The sequence below is a fragment of the Rhinichthys klamathensis genome, unplaced genomic scaffold, assembly GCF_029890125.1.
Source record: "Rhinichthys klamathensis goyatoka isolate OS25496 unplaced genomic scaffold, OSU_Roscu_1.1 h1tg000188l_1, whole genome shotgun sequence".
NCBI classification, from domain to species: domain Eukaryota; kingdom Metazoa; phylum Chordata; class Actinopteri; order Cypriniformes; family Leuciscidae; genus Rhinichthys; species Rhinichthys klamathensis.
The window spans coordinates 1,099,950-1,119,568 of NW_026606715.1; the positions used below are offsets into that span (position 1 = coordinate 1,099,950).

General features: G+C 39.0%; 1 protein-coding gene across 2 annotated transcripts; it reads left to right on the plus strand.

The window, feature by feature from the left end:
- The first annotated feature begins 638 nt into the window (after positions 1-638).
- fbxo9 (F-box protein 9) lies at positions 639-18,603 on the plus strand. 2 transcript variants are annotated; one of them, XM_056261902.1, is made up of 13 exons: positions 639-806; positions 1,316-1,390; positions 3,325-3,447; positions 3,573-3,630; positions 3,730-3,826; positions 6,797-6,927; positions 9,982-10,096; positions 10,197-10,315; positions 10,914-11,004; positions 14,328-14,423; positions 14,512-14,605; positions 16,424-16,581; positions 18,452-18,603. In XM_056261902.1, exons 1-13 carry the CDS (start codon positions 804-806, stop codon positions 18,558-18,560), a joined length of 1,269 nt encoding a protein of 422 aa, XP_056117877.1. In that variant the 5' UTR covers positions 639-803; the 3' UTR covers positions 18,561-18,603. The 2 variants fall into 2 exon arrangements, with proteins under 2 accessions (XP_056117877.1, XP_056117878.1); XM_056261903.1 differs by having other exon boundaries at positions 16,427-16,581.
- Positions 18,604-19,619: the final 1,016 nt, after the last annotated feature.

Genomic DNA, 19,619 nt, shown 5'->3' on the forward strand with positions numbered 1-19,619 from the left:
TTTTTTTTTTGTTTTTTTATACACCCCTATAATTGGCAAATTTAAAGTCACCATGAAGTCAAAATTGACCATTCTTGTTTTTTAATGTAATCTTGCAATATATAATATAAATGAGCTATTTTATTAAAATTCATGTGCATTGTAATCTTTAATCAAAATAACTTCCCCTCCCTCTTCCAGCGACATATCTTCTCTGATGACGTGGTTACTGGCACGAGGGTGGGGCAACCTGTCAATCACATGAGATCGACCAATAGCAAACCACAACCATCCAATCAATTCCCCACAGACAAAAGTCCCGCCCTACATTTTTTTCTTGATACCGACTTTAATAAACAAAACATTAACAGAATGAGGTCTGATCCTTTTCATATTTCCGTCTAGAGGGTAAATTTGACAGTAAAACTTAAAGTAGGCCTATATGTCTTTTCATGATTCTGTCTATTTCTGTGCACATGAAACATAATTTGAGATTAGTGTTTTTTAGTTATTCAAATTTGACGAAAAAAAGAAATAAATACAACGTGACCGATTTTATGTAGCTTTTTATGGCAGACGGGTAAACTTTTATTTTTAGACTTTTATTTTTAAACCGCAGACCGGATGTTGTTTTGAACCCGCAGCTGAAGTGTCTCCGCGAGCGCTGCTGTCACTCACAAACTCACTCGTCATGATGGCTGCCGTGTGGCGAGCTCGCGTATTTGCCCGCTCTGTCGTCCGCTTCTCTGATCGTGATCTGTAAAATATTCGTTGAAAGCACGTCTTTAAACGCGACATTAAAAGAACTCGCAAAATAACTTGTTATGGTCAGTAAAAGCTGTGTTTCTAAGATTAGCTACTGCTAATCAGTAGCTAACATTAGCATGTTAGCAGCCGTGACGTATTATCGTCCTGTCACACACATCTAAGTGTTTTTTACTGGATAACAGTCTTAAATAATTTTTTTAACGCATAGCATGTAATTACAATCATGCATAATGTCCATTTATGTAAAACATCGTCTAATTTATCCATGCATGTTTACAAAGTTCTGCAAATCACGAAACAACTGGACTCGTGTTTTGATGCACTGAATAAGAAAATAATTTGATAGACGAATTTTTTTTATGTAGTGCAATAATTTCTCAAATCTGTAGGTCCAGGTGATTAATGCTTGTCAAGTTTCTGCTAGTCTGTGATTGGTCAGTCTTATTTTTAACACCAAACATGGACGTGGCTGAAGTTTCTTTTTTTTTAATCTGCGTCACGTCTTTTTAAATTGTACCTGCGTAACAGAATATATTAGTTGAAGTTACTGAATATGTGTTATTTCTAGGCTGAAATCAACCAAAATACTGATGGCACTGTTGAAGAAGTGGAAGATGAAAATTCAGAGGATACTAATATTCAAGTTAGTGAACCTGATCTCTTTTTTTTTTTAAGAAGACATGAGAGAAAGTTGCAGATGTCGTTATGTAATAAATTGCTTTCATCAAATACTTATAATTGATTTCATTTTAAGAGTATTCCTACATCATGGTTAATTTTGAAAACCTTTCTTTTCTCTCTGTGTTTACTTTCTTAAAACACTGGTTTCATTGTGCACAGTTCGTCGGCGCATGTTATTCCAAAGTTAATAATTTATGAAACAATACTTTACTCCACCTCTGAAATGATTGCCCTTTTTGGATGAGTCACAAATCGCTCTTACTTTTTAGCCCCTCCCCTCCAGCAATCTCTCCCCATTCTGGATCGGGATACTTCGTTGTGTTTGGCTAAAACCAAGTCCTCCTCTACTTTTTTCTTCTGCACCTTCACTTGGAAAAATGCTGCAAATCTCAAAACTTTTTGTGTTGTTTTATAGACATTTGTGTAATGTCTAATCATTAAACAAAGTACAATCATTTCATTTTACCATTGAATATATTAGTGAATCATTTAAGCCAATGGAATTCAAGGATTGATACCTGATATAACAATAAAATAAAAGTCCTGCCCTTTATTTATTTATTTGGAATCTGTAAAAGCTTGTGTCCGGCACGAAAAAAAAAAAAAAGTCAGAATTGCGAGATATTAACATTTGCGAGTTCCTATCAGAATTAAGAGTGGAGTAACTCGCAATTGTTTATATTGCAATTCAGACTTTTTTTCTTGCATTTACGAGTTTATATCTAGTAATTCTGATTTTATAACTTGCAATTCTGAATTCTGACTGATGTAAATAAACAATTGCGACTTTTTTTCTTGCATTTACGAGTTTATATCTAGTAATTCTGATTTTATAACTTGCAATTCTGAATTCTGACTGATATAAATAAACAATTGCGACTTTATATCTTGCACTTGTGAGATAAAGTCGCAATTGTTTATATCTCGCAATTCTGACTTTTTTATCGCAATTCAGAGTTTATATCTCACAATTCTGAATTCTGACTGATTAAATTCGCAATTCTGAAATAAATATTCGCTCTATTTTATATCCCGCAATTCTGACTTTTTTCTCGCAATTCTTAGTTTATATCTCGCAATTCTTAATTCTGACTTTTTCTCGCTATTGTTTATATCTCGCAATTCTAACTTTTTTCTCGCAATTGTGAATTTATGTCTCGCAATTCAGACTTTTTTCTTGCAATTCCGAATTTATAACTTGAGAAAAAAGTCGCAATTGTTTATATCTCGCAATTCAGACTTTTATCGTGCAATTGCGAGTTTATATCTTGCACTTGTGAGATAAAAAGTTGCAATTGTTTATATCTCGCAATTCTGACTTTTTTCTTGCAATTCCGAATTTATAACTTGAGAAAAAAGTCGCAATTGTTTATATCTCGCAATTCAGACTTTTATCGTGCAATTGCGAGTTTATATCTTGCACTTGTGAGATAAAAAGTTGCAATTGTTTATATCTCGCAATTCTGACTTTTTTCTTGCAATTCCGAATTTATAACTTGAGAAAAAAGTCGCAATTGTTTATACCTCGCAATTCAGACTTTTATCGTGCAATTGCGAGATTATAACTAGCCATTCTGAATTCTGACTGATATTGACACGCAATTCCCAGATAGGAACTCGCAATTGTTTATATCTATACCTATATCGATAAAAGGCGCAATAACCTTTTTAATTTTTTATTCTGAAGCAGAAACAAGCTTCCGTAGAAATCTTGCCCGATCACGGAAGTAAAATGTGTTTTGAAAGGCTTTTTATTGTCGAAAAAAACCCCTGTAATAATCATGAATGACTGAAGAAGCCATGAAAGCTCATTTGTTTAGAAGCTGTGGTAATCCTTCATTTCCCATGAGCCTCCTCCACCAGTGCGTGTTCAGTAGCTGATGTTTGATGTTTCAGATGGAGCTCAGTGCTTTCCGGGCCAAGTGGATGTCCGAGCTTCAGCCCAGCTCAGGTGGGAGGAGGAGCCTCCAGAAATCTGCTGAGCTGAAGAGGAGACAAGAAATAGCTAAAGAGGAAAAGGTGTGAACTCATGAATATTCATACGGTGTGCTATGAGGAGAAGTGGCTGTGAGAGCGCCACAGTGATGATGTGGACAGTCACTTGGCCTTGTCGTTCCTCTGACTGTGAATGTGTGCTTTCACAGGCCCGGGAGCTGTTCCTGAAGGCAGTCGAGGAAGAGCAGAATGGAGCGGTTTATGAAGGTTTTTGTTCATTTATTTATTTAGATTAGACTATTACACTTATAAAGTGGATTGCATGAAGAAGTGAAGGTGAACATTTCCTCTGCTGATGTTTTGCAGCCATCAAGTACTATAAGAGTGCGATGCTGCTGGTCCCGGACATTGAGTTTCGGATCAACTACAGCAGAACTCCTGATCCGGACCGGAGTGGGGGCTAGTAAGTGCTCGGATCACATGTGCTCATGGTCATGGAAAACCAGTGTAAATAGTGTTTTCCAGCCTTGTAAAATTCATGGAATTTTTAGTTTTGTAATATTTTTTTATAGTAACAATTAAAATAAGGTTTACTTATTTACTATTTATTTAGGTTTTACTTAAATCATTGTTAACTGCAATGAACAATACTTCTACCGCGTTCATTAATCTTAGTTAATGTTAATGTCAACATTTACTAATAAATTATTGAAACCATAAGATGTATCTGTTAATGTTATTTGACGGATCTGAACTAACTATTAACAGTTATTAACTAACATTAACAAAAGTTGAATAAATACTGAAACAACTGTATTGTTCATTGTTAGTCGACGCATTAACCAATGAAAACTAATGGGATTGTGTTGTACAGAAAACCAAAAAAATTATTAATTAATAAATAAATAAATACTATCAATTCTTATGGTTAGTACGCATTTTCTACTCATGCTCTTCAGTAAAATATTTAATAATTTATATTATATATATTTCTTGTTAGATATTGCTTTTGTGTAAGCCTTATGTATAGTAAAGCATAGTTATGTTCAGGGCCGGAGTGGGACTAATTTTCAGCCCTGGAGTTTCATGCCTTAGACCGGCCCACTTTAGTTCCCGTCTGACTATATTAAAATAATGTAATTGAAACCTCAGTATAGCTATAAGTCTGCAATAGTGCAGTGTTCTGTACAGCCTTGTTATTCATTGTATTTAAAAAAATATATAAATTTCTATTCAGTGCAATAGCCGTATACAGGGTTTTATAAATACAGAGGTCCAAAAAGTGATCTTGCTGGGGGTTCGGGGGCATATGCCCACCCAGACAAGTGAAGTAATACAAACAGTGAAAAGTCCCAGTGCTGATATGGGGAAATATAAACACATTCGAGGTATACAAATATCTGTATTTATACAATAACAATGGCAATATATTAGCCTATATATATAGGTGATTGTGTTGTTAAATTGAGCTTATTTTTACACTGATGATCATCATTGGCAAAGAACAAATGTATGTCTGTGTTAAATAGGAATCCATTGTAATAAAGTTATTCTCATTCTGGGCACAGTAGCCTATGCAATAGGCTATTCCTCTGCCTGCTCTCATTTCTCATCTCCATCTTCTCTCATTCTTCTTCTCTCAGTCTCTTTATCTTAGGTTACCTGTAAATCTCCCCTTCCCGAAGCTGAGTTTTTATTGATACAGTCTTCACAAACTGATTATTTCTTTCGGTCGTTTAAAACTTCTTTCGTAATTAAAACAGCTGTTTAGTTTAGCCACTTGCATCTTATCTCGTGAAGCGTCGCGTTGGGATTCGCGCGCGGCCGCGGCTCGCGCTTCTGTGAACATAAATCCCGCTTGCTTTGATCGGTCATCTCAAACATTTTGCCATTGCCGACGAGCGGTGTTTGAATACTGAAGCAGCTCAGATTATTAGGTCGGTTATCGTCGCGATATGCAAATCATTGCAGCACCAAATTAGAGTTAATATTAGGCAATTTTTTCACAACGTTCATTATACACTCAGAAAGCTGTGACTGGAGCCTATATAAAGCATTCAACCCAGTGCCATGACAACACCGGCCCTCCTGGCCAATAAAACAGACCGGCCCACCGGGAATTCTCCCGGTGCTCCCGATTAGCCAATCCGGGCCTGGTTATGTTTGAATGGTGAGCTAATAATTTTTTTAATAGGTCAAATCAGTCTGAATGATTTGTTAGTTAAATGATTTGAATCAAAATAATAATAATACAGATCTGCATCCATAGTTACAGGTGACTGGGAAGGTCATGGGAATTCATTTGTTGGGAAGTGTGTATCCAAACATAAATTTATGAATCTGCAGTAAACAGAAACACACACACGAAAATAGATTTTGTGCAAATGGAGGTAAATATGGCCCAAATCTGAATTTTTGTGACGAACCACATGGAATCTGATATTTTTTTATTCATATTTGTGCCACTTCCATATGTGGTCCTGAATCCGATCACATGTTTTGCAAATGCGAACTCAGTCTGAACAATCATATCGGACATCATGTGACTTTAACGTCACTCTAGATCAGCGTTCGTCACAATTCTGCACTCTTGTGATTTTACACACCCGACGTTATCAAAGTGATGTGTCAGAACTCACAAGTATTACAGTGACAGCTCTATATACAAGCAAAACATCATAAATAATTTTTTTCGTATCCTTGTCTTTATTTTTTATATTGTGTGTGCATAAATCTGCTGGCTTCTGTGGCAGATCACACTATAAATAAACGCATAATCACTTACTTTATTGTCTTGTGCGTGCCGCATCACATCTCTGTATCTTTCTTTTGCGCATGTGGGTCAGTTCTGGACTATCTGTTCACACTAGAATCTGATATTGGCCACATTTAAAACAATGTGAACAGCTGTACAAAAAAAATCATGTCTGAGCAATAAATCGGGATTGAGCACTACGGCTCGCCTTATTTTCAAGCTCATTTTCTCATCACTAATGCATTCAAATGTTGAACTTCATGAGGGTTTTTTTCTTGTAATTCTGACTGTTCTTGATTATTCTCATTTCTGCAATACAGTAAAAAAAAATAATTACAGTAATAAGGGTTAGATTTTTTTAACATTACAGTAAATTGGTGGAATTGTGATCTGGTCATACAACAATACAATACAATGTTTATTTATAAAGCACAATTTAAATAAAAAAAAATTTCTGTACAAAAAAAAACATTTCTAACAATAAAACACAAGCTGTAAAATAGGTGTAACACATGAAAGTAAAATCATAAAACAACATGTCAAGATATAGTATAAATGAGTCTTAAGAGAAGGCTTAAAAGTAGATAAAGTTGGGTCAGTTCTGATATGAGCCGGCAAAAAATGTGCTTAATTTTCTACATTCAAAATTCTTAACAAGTGCCTGTTCATGCACTCTAGCTTGGAGGACAACGAGAAGGACCGTGAGATCGACGATCTGCTGACGTACTTCCAGCAACAGCTGACGCTGGGCTACGACACCATGAAGCTGTGTGAGCCGGACACAGACACGTCACAGGTGCACATCTCAGGTACTGCTCACACTGGACCATAGATATATACACTAGATGTCGCATTGGCTGCGGCAGTTCATTGGAACGAATGCGTCAATAGAGCCGCCATCATGGAACAGGGGAGCCCCTCCTCTTTAAAGGGATAGTTCACCCCAAGATGTAAACTCTGTCAGTAATAGCTGGGTTTCAGTCACGTGATTATGATGACGCGCGAAACTCAGATGGAGGGCAGGGAGTGAAGAGCGCAATGGACGAGATGGAGGAAAGTCCGTACTGTACTACTTTACACGCTATTACAAGAGAAAGATATAAACAAAAAATCAAACATATGTTGGACGTGATCCTTACGTTATGAAGAGGAGCGGTTTTTCAACTGAATTGAAAGATTTTCCTGCCATCGAGGCGCTAGATATCAGCAACTACCTCGTCTTACAGACATACTTTGCCTTTACAAAGTTCGGAAACGTTACACGTTACACAAACACAGCCACTTAAGTTGTATTATCTCACCTTTGACGAAGTGATCACTGCACACACGGGCATTTTCCCATTCGGCTCCTCCCGACCGCAGACGTGGGTTTGCAAGCCGTTTTTCCGGAGTTTTTCGGTCAATTTCTTGCATTTTCCTCCCTTATGAACAACAACTTTTGGTACACGATAAAAACTCCTCGTGGTTTGATCGATTTAAGTAACCATAAACAACGCAAAACATAGGCATTTTGAGTTTGTTATAGAGCTTTCTAAATACAGCAAATCACTTCCTGCCCTCCATTTGCATTTCGCGCCATGGCAACGCAGTGGCGTGACGTCATATGAAAACAAGCTATTACTCTCCCTCATGTTGTTCAACCCCGTAAGACTTTCGTTCATCTTCAGAACACAAATTAAGATATTTTTGATTAAATCTGAGAGCTGGATCACTCCTCCATAGGCTTCTATGGGATCGAAACTGGCCGGCCCAAGAGTTATTAAAGACATTGTTAAAATAGTCCGAGTGACGACAGTGGCTCAACCTTAAGTTTATCAAGCGACGAGAATACTTTTTGTGCGCAAAACCCCCCAAAATAACGACTTTATTCAACTAATCATTTCCTTCTCTGTGGGCCTCGAGTGAGTTCGCGTAGTGTAACAGCGCAGCGCTTCTGGATGTACGTCACACGCAGGCTCACTATTGGCCGACGCTGGTCATGTGTGTGTGATGTGTGTGACGAACAACCTAGAAGCTTAGCGTAGTTTCACTTCGTGAAATCTCGAGGCCCACAGAGAAGGAAATGAATAGTTGAATAAAGTCGTTATTTTTGTTTGTTTTTTGCGCACAAAAAGTATTCTCGTCGCTTGATGAACTTAAAGGAACACTCCGACTTTTTGGGACTTTAGCCTATTCACCTTATCCCCCAGAGTTAGATAAGTCCATACATACCTTTTTCATCTCCGTGCGTGCTGTAACTCTATCTGACGCACCCACCGCTAGCCTAGCTTAGCACAAAGACTGGATGTAAATGGTTGCAGCTAGCATACTAATCCAAATAAGTGACAAAATAACGCAAACATTTTCCTATTTACATGTTGTGATTTGTATAGTCACTGAGTTATTAAACCGCAGCACCTGAGACGAGCCGTGGTGAGGAGCAGAGAGCGCGTCTCAGGTGCTGCGGTTATCACTCCGCCCAAGTAGCAGTGCTTCGCCTTCAGAGAATATAGTTCCCAGTATTTATACGGTTAAAATATGTCTGTGTCTCATGTGACTTTGTTTTTGTACACTCAGTGACTATACAAATCACAACATGTAAATAGGAAAATGTTTGCGTTATTTTGTCACTTATTTGGATTAGTATGCTAGCTGCAACCATTTACATCCAGTCTTTGTGCTAAGCTAGGCTAGCGGTGGGTGCGTCAGATAGAGTTACAGCACGCACGGAGATGAAAAAGGTATGTATGGACTTATCTAACTCTGGGGGATAAGGTGAATAGGCTAAGGTCCCAAAAAGTCGGAGTGTTCCTTTAAGGTTGAGCCGCTGTAGTCACTCGGACTATTTTTTTTTTTTCCATTTATATTTTATTGTCTTTTCACAATATGAATTTTACAGAACAACAAGGCAAACACTGACAATATTTAAATACAGTCAAAACTTGTTTTCCTTGAATTACCTTAATGATAAGACATTCATTTTTTGAAACATAAACCAAACATAAAACTAAAACTAAAATAAAATTGTAGCTTAGAACTGGGGTGTGGTATGTGTTACTCTCAGTGACAATCCTTGCATAGTAAATTTGCTTTCTTCATCCTTCTACCTAGTACATTAAAGAGGTATTCATAAAACATTCAGACCTTACCACAATTCTCTAAACAAAATCCGTTCTATGTTGCCTAATATATTTAATCCATCCTTTCCAGATATTGTTACATTTATCGACTTCCAATCTTAATGACGCAGTTAGCTTTTCACTTGGACTATCTTAACGATGTCTTTAATAACTTTTCTGGGCCGGCCAGTTTCGATCCCTTTAGATAGATCCTATATAGAGGAGTGATCCAGCTCTCAGATTTAATAAAAAATATCTTAATTTGTGTTCTGAAGATGAACGAAAGACTTACGGGGTTGAACAACATGAGGGAGAGTAATTACTGACAGAGTTTGGGGTGAACTATCCCTTTAATGCATAAGCGTCAATGTAGGCAAAGGTCTAACGGAAATAAAATCACCATAAATCGTCATGAATCCGATTTTCTAGTTTTTTGGTTCGTTCCAGTGATCAGACATGTATTTATCATTGAGTCCAGAGAAAGAAAAGAAAAAACATTCTTCCTAGGTCAGATTTCGTTCGTGTGAACATCCATACGCAGCACAAAAGCCCGAAAATCCATGAATTCGAAGTACAGGCGGAGATAGCTGCGTTACCTTGCTACTTCCTATGACAAGACCCCTGTTCCAAGATGGCGGCGGTTTTGACGCGTGCTTAGAACCCCAAGGCGGCATCTAGTGTATATATCTATGACACTGGACCTGCTCTGTTACATTCACAGAGCTGTCCTGTTCCCCTGACACTCTCTCTCTCTCACGTCCACAGCTTTGCCCTTCGAGGTGCTCATGTATATCTTCCGCTGGGTGGTGTCATGTGACCTGGACCTTCGAGCCCTAGAGCAGCTCTCATTGGTTTGCAGGGGTTTCTATATCTGTGCAAGGTGGGCTCACAGACTCACCAAACATCTGAGGAAACCATCTTGGAGTCATAGCAGAAAAAAGATGTGCGTTTGCCATTGAATTGTGTGTGTTTTGCCGCAGGGACCCTGAGATTTGGCGCTCTGCTTGTTTGAGGGTGTGGGGGCGAAGCTGCACCAAAATGCTGCCGTTTTCATCCTGGAGAGAGATGTTTTTGGAGAGGCCACGTGTGCGCTTTGATGGTAAACGTGTGCGTTTATGTACAGTCAAACCAAATTGTATTCAACATTTCTCACATTATCTCAGTTTATTCGCTATAGTTTAGAAAATGGCAATAAAATATGACAAGAACTCAAGAGTTATCAAATCAGTGGATATTTCACTGGTTTTGTCCGTCCTTATTTTAGACTCTCACAGATGAATTATGTTGATTATCTGTCAGCTGTTAAATTTAATTACACAATCAGATAATACCAATTTAGCTCAACCGATTACCAAGCAATGCTTATTTTTGCTCAGTCTGTGGTGTAAAAAGAGAATTAGCTATTAAAGAAAAAATACTTCAGCAAAACATGGTCAGGTCAAAGTGTCTGAATAATGTTTGGTCCAAAAGTTTTATAAATATTTAGTCACTGCATGAAGAATATTTGGGTATAATATGTGACCGTTTACTTTATTTTGCTCTCCTCACTTTCATAAATGAACTATAGTGTCCTGCACACACTAGTAAAAAAAATATAAAAATGTATATCTGGTGTCTGAATAATTTTTGGTTTGACTGTGTTGTCTTAAATATATGCTGCACGTACAGTGTTTAATAAACGTCTTTGGTTCGTCCAGGTGTTTACATCAGCAAAACCTCCTACATCCGTCAGGGGGAGGAGTCTCTGGACGGCTTCTACAGGGCTTGGCACCAGGTGGAGTATTACAGGTGAGATCTGGGCTTTAAAGGGATACTCCTCTCAAAATGGCAGTTCTGTCAGCATTTACTCACCCTCATGTACGTCCAAACCTGTATGCATTTACAGTGTTTCCCCCAAGCGGAAACCTCTCTCTTGAATCCGACACGGAAGTGACTTAAAGTGCAGTTCATCGACTGGCCACTAGAGACAGGCTGCAAAAGAGAGTCAATCCCATAGACTCCTCTTGTTAAAATGCCCAACTTTACAGCAGAAATAAATATGTTTACAGCCTGGTACAAATAGTGGTTTTGGTCTATATAGCTAATTTTGCCCTTCGTGACGACTGTGAGGGGGTGAATATTTGTACAACTCATCCGTTTAAATTATATTAAGCCTTAAAGTTCTGCATAATTAAGGGCGTGGCCACTTGAGTGACAGGTGGATTGCAGCTGATGTCACTACTTAGTCGTTTGTCTGCTGTCTGTTAGCGTCACGTCACCTCAGATAATCACGACTTTTTGCACATTTCCGGTTATTCGGGAGTAGGGGTGTCGCAATATACCGGTATTGACGATAATCGTGATATTCAAAGCTTGAAATATCGACATCGTGTTAATTTAGAGTGTGGCAATATACCGGTATTGGCGATAACCACGATGTTTAAAATGAATAGGACTTTTATGATAACATGACGTATACTCCAGCGCCAGTTGAGGTGGCAGTATTGCACCCGCTGACATCTATCAAATGAGAAGAAGACGACGCAGTGCGCGCCCGCGCAGCCACTCTGGTATGGGAGTTCTTCGGCTTCAAAGAAAACAGCACTTTAAAGGGGGTCGCACACCGGACGAGAAGCGCAGAGAATTCTTTAAAATTCGAACACATTATTTTCTAGGAGTTTACACACACCACCGCCGGCACCATTCGGCGTCTGTCCGCGACGCCCAGCAATGGCTCGGATTTCAGGTGAGATTATCAAACCATTCAGTTAAACGGATGCGCTCTGACTGAGGTAAAGTGTTCAGACTGCAGACGCAACGATTGTATTTAATTGTACAGTAAAATCATAACATAGTACAGACATGATCTTAATTTCATAATGTCCTTAAACATAACAATATTGCTGGCCATGAACTGAGAAAGTGCGCGTCAGGTGTGCTACACACGACGCGGCGCGGAGCTGCGCTTCTCGTCCGGTGTGCGACCCCCTTAAGCCCAATCTGCAGAATGTGTAAGTTAGCCACCAACCTTTTTACCCATCTCCGTGTCCATCACCCTGCGGATTACGCTATTTTACATAGAGTAAATTGCGATTATTTTACTAGTCATGGAATGGGAAATGTGACATTAACCTGTTAACAGCGGGGTTTTGTTTTCATATGTTTAAATAAAGGGTGATTATTAAGTACCCCGTTTTCTTTACTCGTCTTATTTTGGTATTTTTGTATTTGCACTTGATTTATTTTGTTAAAATCTGCATGACTTGCACCGGCGCAACAAGCTTTTCAGTTCTTCAGGAAACATTCAGACAGTGTTTCGCTCCAGTGTGAAACCAGATATACTTCACATGCTTGTCTTACTTCACAAAAATGTGCATTCAAATATAAGAACGCAAGAAGTAAAAATGCGAAAAAAGAAAAATTAAATAAACAAAGTAAAAATGAATTTGACTGATTTGACATTTTTCCCCCAAGGTTTCTATAGATATCGCGATATATCGATATCGTGAATTATTTTGGCCACAATAACCGTGGTGTGAAAAATCTAACATCGTGACAGCCCTATTCGGGAGTGACACTGCCAAGATGGCGACGGCACTTTTGGCTTCAAAAATGCTCTTCAGGAACCTACGGGTGACGTCACGGACACTACGTCCATATCTTTCTACAGTCTATGGTTTCCCCACAGGAGTTTGTGAGACTATGAGTGGTGGACTTGGGTCCCCTTTTAAGTTAAATGCATCAATGTGGTGCGCTTTGAGAGCAAACTTAAAGTGCCCCTATTATGCTCGTCCAGAAAATGATCAGTTTCTGTGAAAACAGGTTTACAAATGCATCTCATTACAAATCTATGTGTACTCAACTGTCCACAGAATAATGTTAGAAATGTTTCACGACTGTGAAAGTTTAGAAAGCTAAATACGTATTTAATTAAATCACAACCTTTTGCAATTTGATGAGCACACTAAACCATATCGTGATTTTAGTTTGACTGACAGATGCTTATGCTATTATGTGAGATTTTCTAAATGTTTTCAGTTCATTATGAAACTGTGGCGGGACAGATTCGACTATGGCGCATTTCTACATTTCTTCTAGTGACACAAATATTGGGAGCCAAACAGTTTTAGAGCCCAGGTTTGGAAGTAAATGCCAGATGTTTTCATTTCTGGGTGCAGTATCTCTTGAGTGTCCCTGAACAGATTGGGTTTTGTTCAGTGTTATGAGGCTTCGACGAGACCAGGGCTATTTTAGACCGGTCTATAGTGTTAGACAAGTCTAAAATTTTCTCATAGACTAGTCTAATGCAAGTTAGACTGTTTCACAAAAATAAAGACTGACTTAATTTAGACCAAAAAAAATTAGACGCCTTTCCCCCAGGCTAACTTAGGTCTAAGACTCTGTTACCTTGGCAACCAGCAGCAACAATCAGTTACATTACAAACAGCCGAAAGAAAAGGGAAAATGGCCCATAATTTGTGGTTTGCTGGCGACGTTATGGAGAGAGCTGTGAGAAGGGAAAGGGTTTTTAGGGACCGCAGTAACCTACTTGTACCATGTTTTTGTATCTTTTCTGTATGTCTTCAACGCTCGGATTACCGTATTTTCCGCACTATAAGGCGCACCTTCAATGAATTACCTATTTTAGAACATTTTTCATATATAGGGGGCACCGGATAAGGCGCATAAGATACTGCAGTCAAACGTTTGACTGGGTTTGCGTTATGCATCCACTAGATGTGCTAAAGGGAATGTAGCGAGTGTGCGGCGCTGGAGGCGAGGCGTTTATTAGTGAGCGCGAGCACGCTGGGGCGGACACGTAACTTACATTCGCAGCCTGACTCATGAGTATTCATGTGCGGCGGCTCGCTGACAGCAACAACTGGCTGTTTTGAATGAGACGACCCGGTTACTGTGAACGGGGAGCGCTTTATGAACACACTGTGACAGAGCGGGCATAAGATGGACACGAGCGCGAGTTCGCGGGCGAATTAGTCCTAGTCAGAGATAGTCAGAGTCCTAAGTGTTTTGTGCAACGGTCTGATTTAGATGTCTATCTGAAGTCTGACTCTCTACTATATCTAAGCCGTAGTCCAAGTCTGTCTTTGTGAAACCGGCCCCTGGTCTTTCAGGTACCTGCGCTTCTTCCCTGACGGTCAGGCGGTGATGTTGACCACCCCCGAGGACCCGTTGGTCGTTGTCCCAAGGCTGCGCAGCAAGAACTCCAGGTGTGTGTCATGTGCGTGATTAACACACCTCTGAATTGACATTTCTAGCCCATGTGACATGACGGTTAAAATGCTTCGATTCCCACAGGATGGACTCCATCATGCTTGGCCATTATCGGCTGTCCCAGGACACAGACAATCAAACCAAAGTTTATGTTGTTGTCTCCAAGAGGAAAGAAGAGGTTGGTTTGTCATTTAACAGGTTTTACTAGCAATAAGCCGACTGATTTGTAAATGTTGTTAACAAACAAGTATTCATTACTTCAATGAGCTCATTGTTTCTGCATTAAATTATCACATTGTTTAAATTAATACATTTTTTGCTAACTGTGAGTTTGTATATGTACATTTCTGAAATACGTAACTTATCTCTGATAACAGATCACTCTAAATTGTAATGTGGACTCATGCATTTTCTGTAAAGCTGCTTTGAAACGATGTGTATTGTGAAAAGCGCTATATGTACGCAATAAGAGGCTAGTGCTATTTTACATTTACATTTATGCATTTGGCAGATGCTTTTATTCAAAGCGATTTACATTTACACATTTTTACATTCTTATCAGTTCTTGCTTTCCCTTGGCGTTGCAAGCGGCAACGCTCTACTCTTTGAGCTACAGGAAAGCAGTGCTGTGCATGAATAAGTCCCGGCTGAGGGGCGTTGTTAGGCACGAAGCGGAGCGGAGAAACCCCTTTAGCCGTGATTTATTCACGACACAGCACTAGACTCTCGTACCTTATTGCTTTTATAAAACGGTTACCACACAATGCAACTATTTAATTAAATAAAATCACTAAAAGCCTTCCTTCCGCTGGAAAAAATTAGTCCTTGACCGTGAACAGCATCAGAGTTACATTATTTCGCCATTAGACTGCGGCAAAGACTGTCTTTATGAGTGAGTCAGTCAGTAGAGAAGACTTTTATATACGCTGATTTCACGCAGCCGCCATTTTGAAATCAAAAGCGAGGCTCCGGTGGGAAGAACCCCGGAAGTACAGATAGACAACAATGCCTTGGACTACCAACCTGAAGCTGCTGCCGCGGTTTACACTATTGGATGTTAATATCCAGTATAGGATATGTATATAGTTCGTTCCTGCTTCTTTTTTTACGTTCTGAATTATATTAAAAAAAAATTGTATTTATAAATGAATTTCACTGTATATAGTCTAAAGTATGAAAGAAATGTATGTACATTTGTGGAATAACTCATTTCTACATTAAACACAACAATACGCCATCGCATTCGCGACTCTCCTCTGATTAAAGGCGACACTTCCGTTTTTCTTCCTACCAGTGGCGATATTTTTTTTCACAGGATGGTAGGGGAAGACTCATGAATATTCATTAGGGAACTCATCCCTGATTGGTCTTAACCCCAGTGACGGGTAGGTTTAGGGGCGGGGTTAGGGGGTAGGTCATCAGACCAATCAGGGATGAGTTCCCTAATGAATATTCATGAGTCTTCCCCTACCATCCTGTGAAAAAAAAATATCGCCTACCAGGGCCATTTCAAAATGGCGGCTGCGTGAAATCAGCGTATTGAAAGGATTTAAACTTGTGAACACGGAGAAGCAAGACGCAACTGACTAATGACTAGGACACGGGAAAACCCCTGAACTGTTAAAAGGACAAGATATCGCAGCGGACATTCAAACTGATTTTTTTATTACAAATATAGGACTGACCTGAAGGAAAATGCTATATCTAGTGTAAATGCAGGTACACTTACTTACTCGATCTCTCACAATACTCGACTATGAGCTTCAATGAACAATATCAATGAGAACAAACATATGTTTACGTTGCTAAGAGTGGTTGCTAGGGGGGTTGTGTCGTGATACATAGAACCGTTGGGTGAAGCGGTCATAGTGTTTCATCATGAATAAAACACAGCTATCAGAATTGACCATTCAGCTATCAGACCAATCAGAATCAAGGACTGGAACTAACCGTGTTATAAAAATAAATGTGACTTGAATTGCTTGTGATTTGTCAGCAGAAGGTGTCCGAGTACCAGAGGAGCCGGTTCTGCAGGCGGAGCCCAGTTCCCGACGCCGAGCGCTCGTTTCATGTGGGACTGCAGCTGTCCTCTGGGGGGCGCCAGCGCTTCAACAAGCTGGTGTGGATCCACCATTCCTGCCACATCACCTACAGGTGTCATGCCCTGCGTCTCAGTGTCCATACTATCATCCTAAACTGTGTGTGAGGTTGAAATAAGTGTGTCCCAAAGCATAGTATGCTGAAAAGAGTGTGCCAGAAGTCCCCGGATGATACTATTTCCGGTGGATTTTCAAAGTGTGGATCTGTGCTCACTATAACAGCTAATATTACCCACAATCCACTGCGCTTTGGAGGAGGAGCTACAAACAATTAGTAAACAGTGTTAAAAAACTACCAAACATGGCGGATATGCGCGACCGACGGTGAGAGAGATTTAGATAAAGGTTTGAGTGACTGATCAAAAGTTTAACCTGATAAAAAATATATTTATTTAATGTTATCCGTGTTATATTTCATCTGCAATAACAATGTGGACTTTTATGAAGATCCATTTGGCCATTTGGTCAGTTTAAGTGACAGGATGATTGATGATTGACAGGTCAGTTTAAGTGACAGGATGATTGACAGGTCAGTTTAAGTGACAGGATGATTGACAGGTCAGTTTAAGTGACAGTATGATTGACAGGTCAGTTTAAGTGACAGGATGATTGACAGGTCAGTTTAAGTGACATGATGATTGACAGGTCAGTTTGAGTGACAGGATGATTGACAGGTCGGTTTAAGTGACAGGATGATTGACAGGTCGGTTTAAGTGACAGGATGATTGACAGGTCAGTTTAAGTGACAGGATGATTGACAGGTCAGTTTAAGTGACAGGATGATTGACAGGTCGGTTTAAGTGACAGGATGATTGACAGGTCAGTTTAAATGACAGGATGATTGACAGGTCAGTTTAAGTGACAGGATGATTGACAGGTCAGTTTAAGTGACAGGATGATTGACAGGTCAGTTTAAGTGACAGGATGATTGACAGGTCAGTTTAAGTGACAGGATGATTGACAGGTCAGTTTAAGTGACAGGATGATTGACAGGGCAGTTTAAGTGACAGGATGATTGACAGGTCAGTTTAAGTGACAGGATGATTGACAGGTCAGTTTAAGTGACAGGATGATTGACAGGTCAGTTTAAGTGACAGGATGATTGACAGAGAGCAGCCGTTAAAGACACAATTGTATGACGTGATAGTGTGTCCCAAAGCTTGTCTGCTGTTCTGCTACACACTCTTCTTCACAAAACGAGCACATAATAATAGGGCGTAGTATAAGTAGGCGTATTGAGACGTGCGTCTGATGAGCGCCCGGTTCACGCATTGCTGATACAGTGTGTCGGAATTTCATAGCAAAAGCAAGAGAAAAACAGTGAAAAAATTAATAAAATTAATTTATAATTAAAAAAATTAATAAAATGTTTGGGGTTTTTTATAAAAAATAAGTGCTGGGCATCGATTAATCATGATTAATCACATCCAAAATAAAAGTTTGCGTTTACATATTATATGTGTGTACGGTGTATAATTATGTTGTATATATAAATACACACACATGCATGTTTTTCACTAAGCATCATTTTAGGGAATTTGTAATAAAAGGAAATGCTATCGGGCGAGCAGGGGTCCGTGTCGTGGGTCATGTGACTCGAGCTGGTGCCGTCCAGTCTTTGGCCCGTAACACTCGTGTCCAGTTGAGGTCAAGAAGATTGCTATCCACCATTTTCTTTTCTTTTTTCATACTATTTTATTGATATATTTAGTCATTCATTTGTTATTTATATTGTTACAATTTATTGACTAATGTTGTTTTATGTACGGTTTTGATTTAGTGGTTTGGTTATATGTCAACTACATGATTGTTTATATAATCGTTTGTTTGCGAATAAGAAAATCAATAAAGTACAAATCATTAAAAATAGAAGATGGCGTCTAGATTTCTTCTAACCTGTTTTCTGTTTTCCTCTCGTCCCGCAGATCCAGTGGAGAGACTGTCGTCACTGCGTTTGATGTGGACAAAATGTACACGCCTCTGTTTTTTGCACGAGTCAAGAGCTTCACCGCCTTCTCAGAGCGCCCACTGTAGGACGACCCCGGCGATGCATGACGAAAGCTCACCTTTGACCTTTGACCTACCGCTTCCAGCTCTCTCTGATGAATGTACAAGAATCGTGAGATTTTTAGTCTTAACTGCAGCTCAAAGCATTATGTTTTGTTCTCATGGATAGTGTAAGAGATCTGTCACGCTCTTATTGTAAAGATACAAATACTATATATATATATAGATCGTCTTTAAGAGGTTTGTGATGAATGTTCACTTTGTGTGTGTGTGGATTTCAGTGAGGGAACATGTCTACTGACAACTGGAACACCCAAATAAAGCAGATGTGTTGTGTTCTGCTTGCTTCTCATTTACATATCTAAATTATGTTCAAATCAAAAACACTTTTTCCTTTCTCATTACACGTTCCTGGTCTTAATTTGATGAAAGAAGCTCCGGTCTTTCCTCAAAGTGGTGTTCCCGTTTGGCTGATGATGCTCCGCTCGAAACACTTCGTTCTGGTCACGATTCTTTCTCTTCCTGTCAGATTAAATCTATATTTTTCAGCTGGAGACGCTTTCCGCCACCAAATAATAAATCAAATAATAATTGCATGATATAAAGTCGCAATTATCTTTTAAAAGGTGTTATCTCGTGGCGGAAACAAGCTTCTAAACTTCAGTGTTCGGTCTTTATAAAAGCTGGTGTCTTCATAAATAACAAAATAATGCATTTATCTGTAAACTGGGTAAAAGATCATAAATAAATTCAGCTCAATCGATGTTCATTCCTCTTTTCTTTCTTTCTTTTTTTTGCAAGATAATTACAAAGACAAAACATAGAACTATGAAGGTTACATTACACTATTACAAATTATTATAACTTGCATGTATTACACCATTAAAGGGTCTTACATGCAAGAATTTAAATCCCTATCTGGTAACACTTATCTTGAAGGGGTGTGCATAAGAATGACATGACACCTTCATAACCATGACATGATACATGTCATGAATATGAAAGAGGGTTTATGCATGTTTATGACAACTGTCATTAAGTGTCATTCGCTCAATTATGACATTTTTAATGCAAATATGACATTGT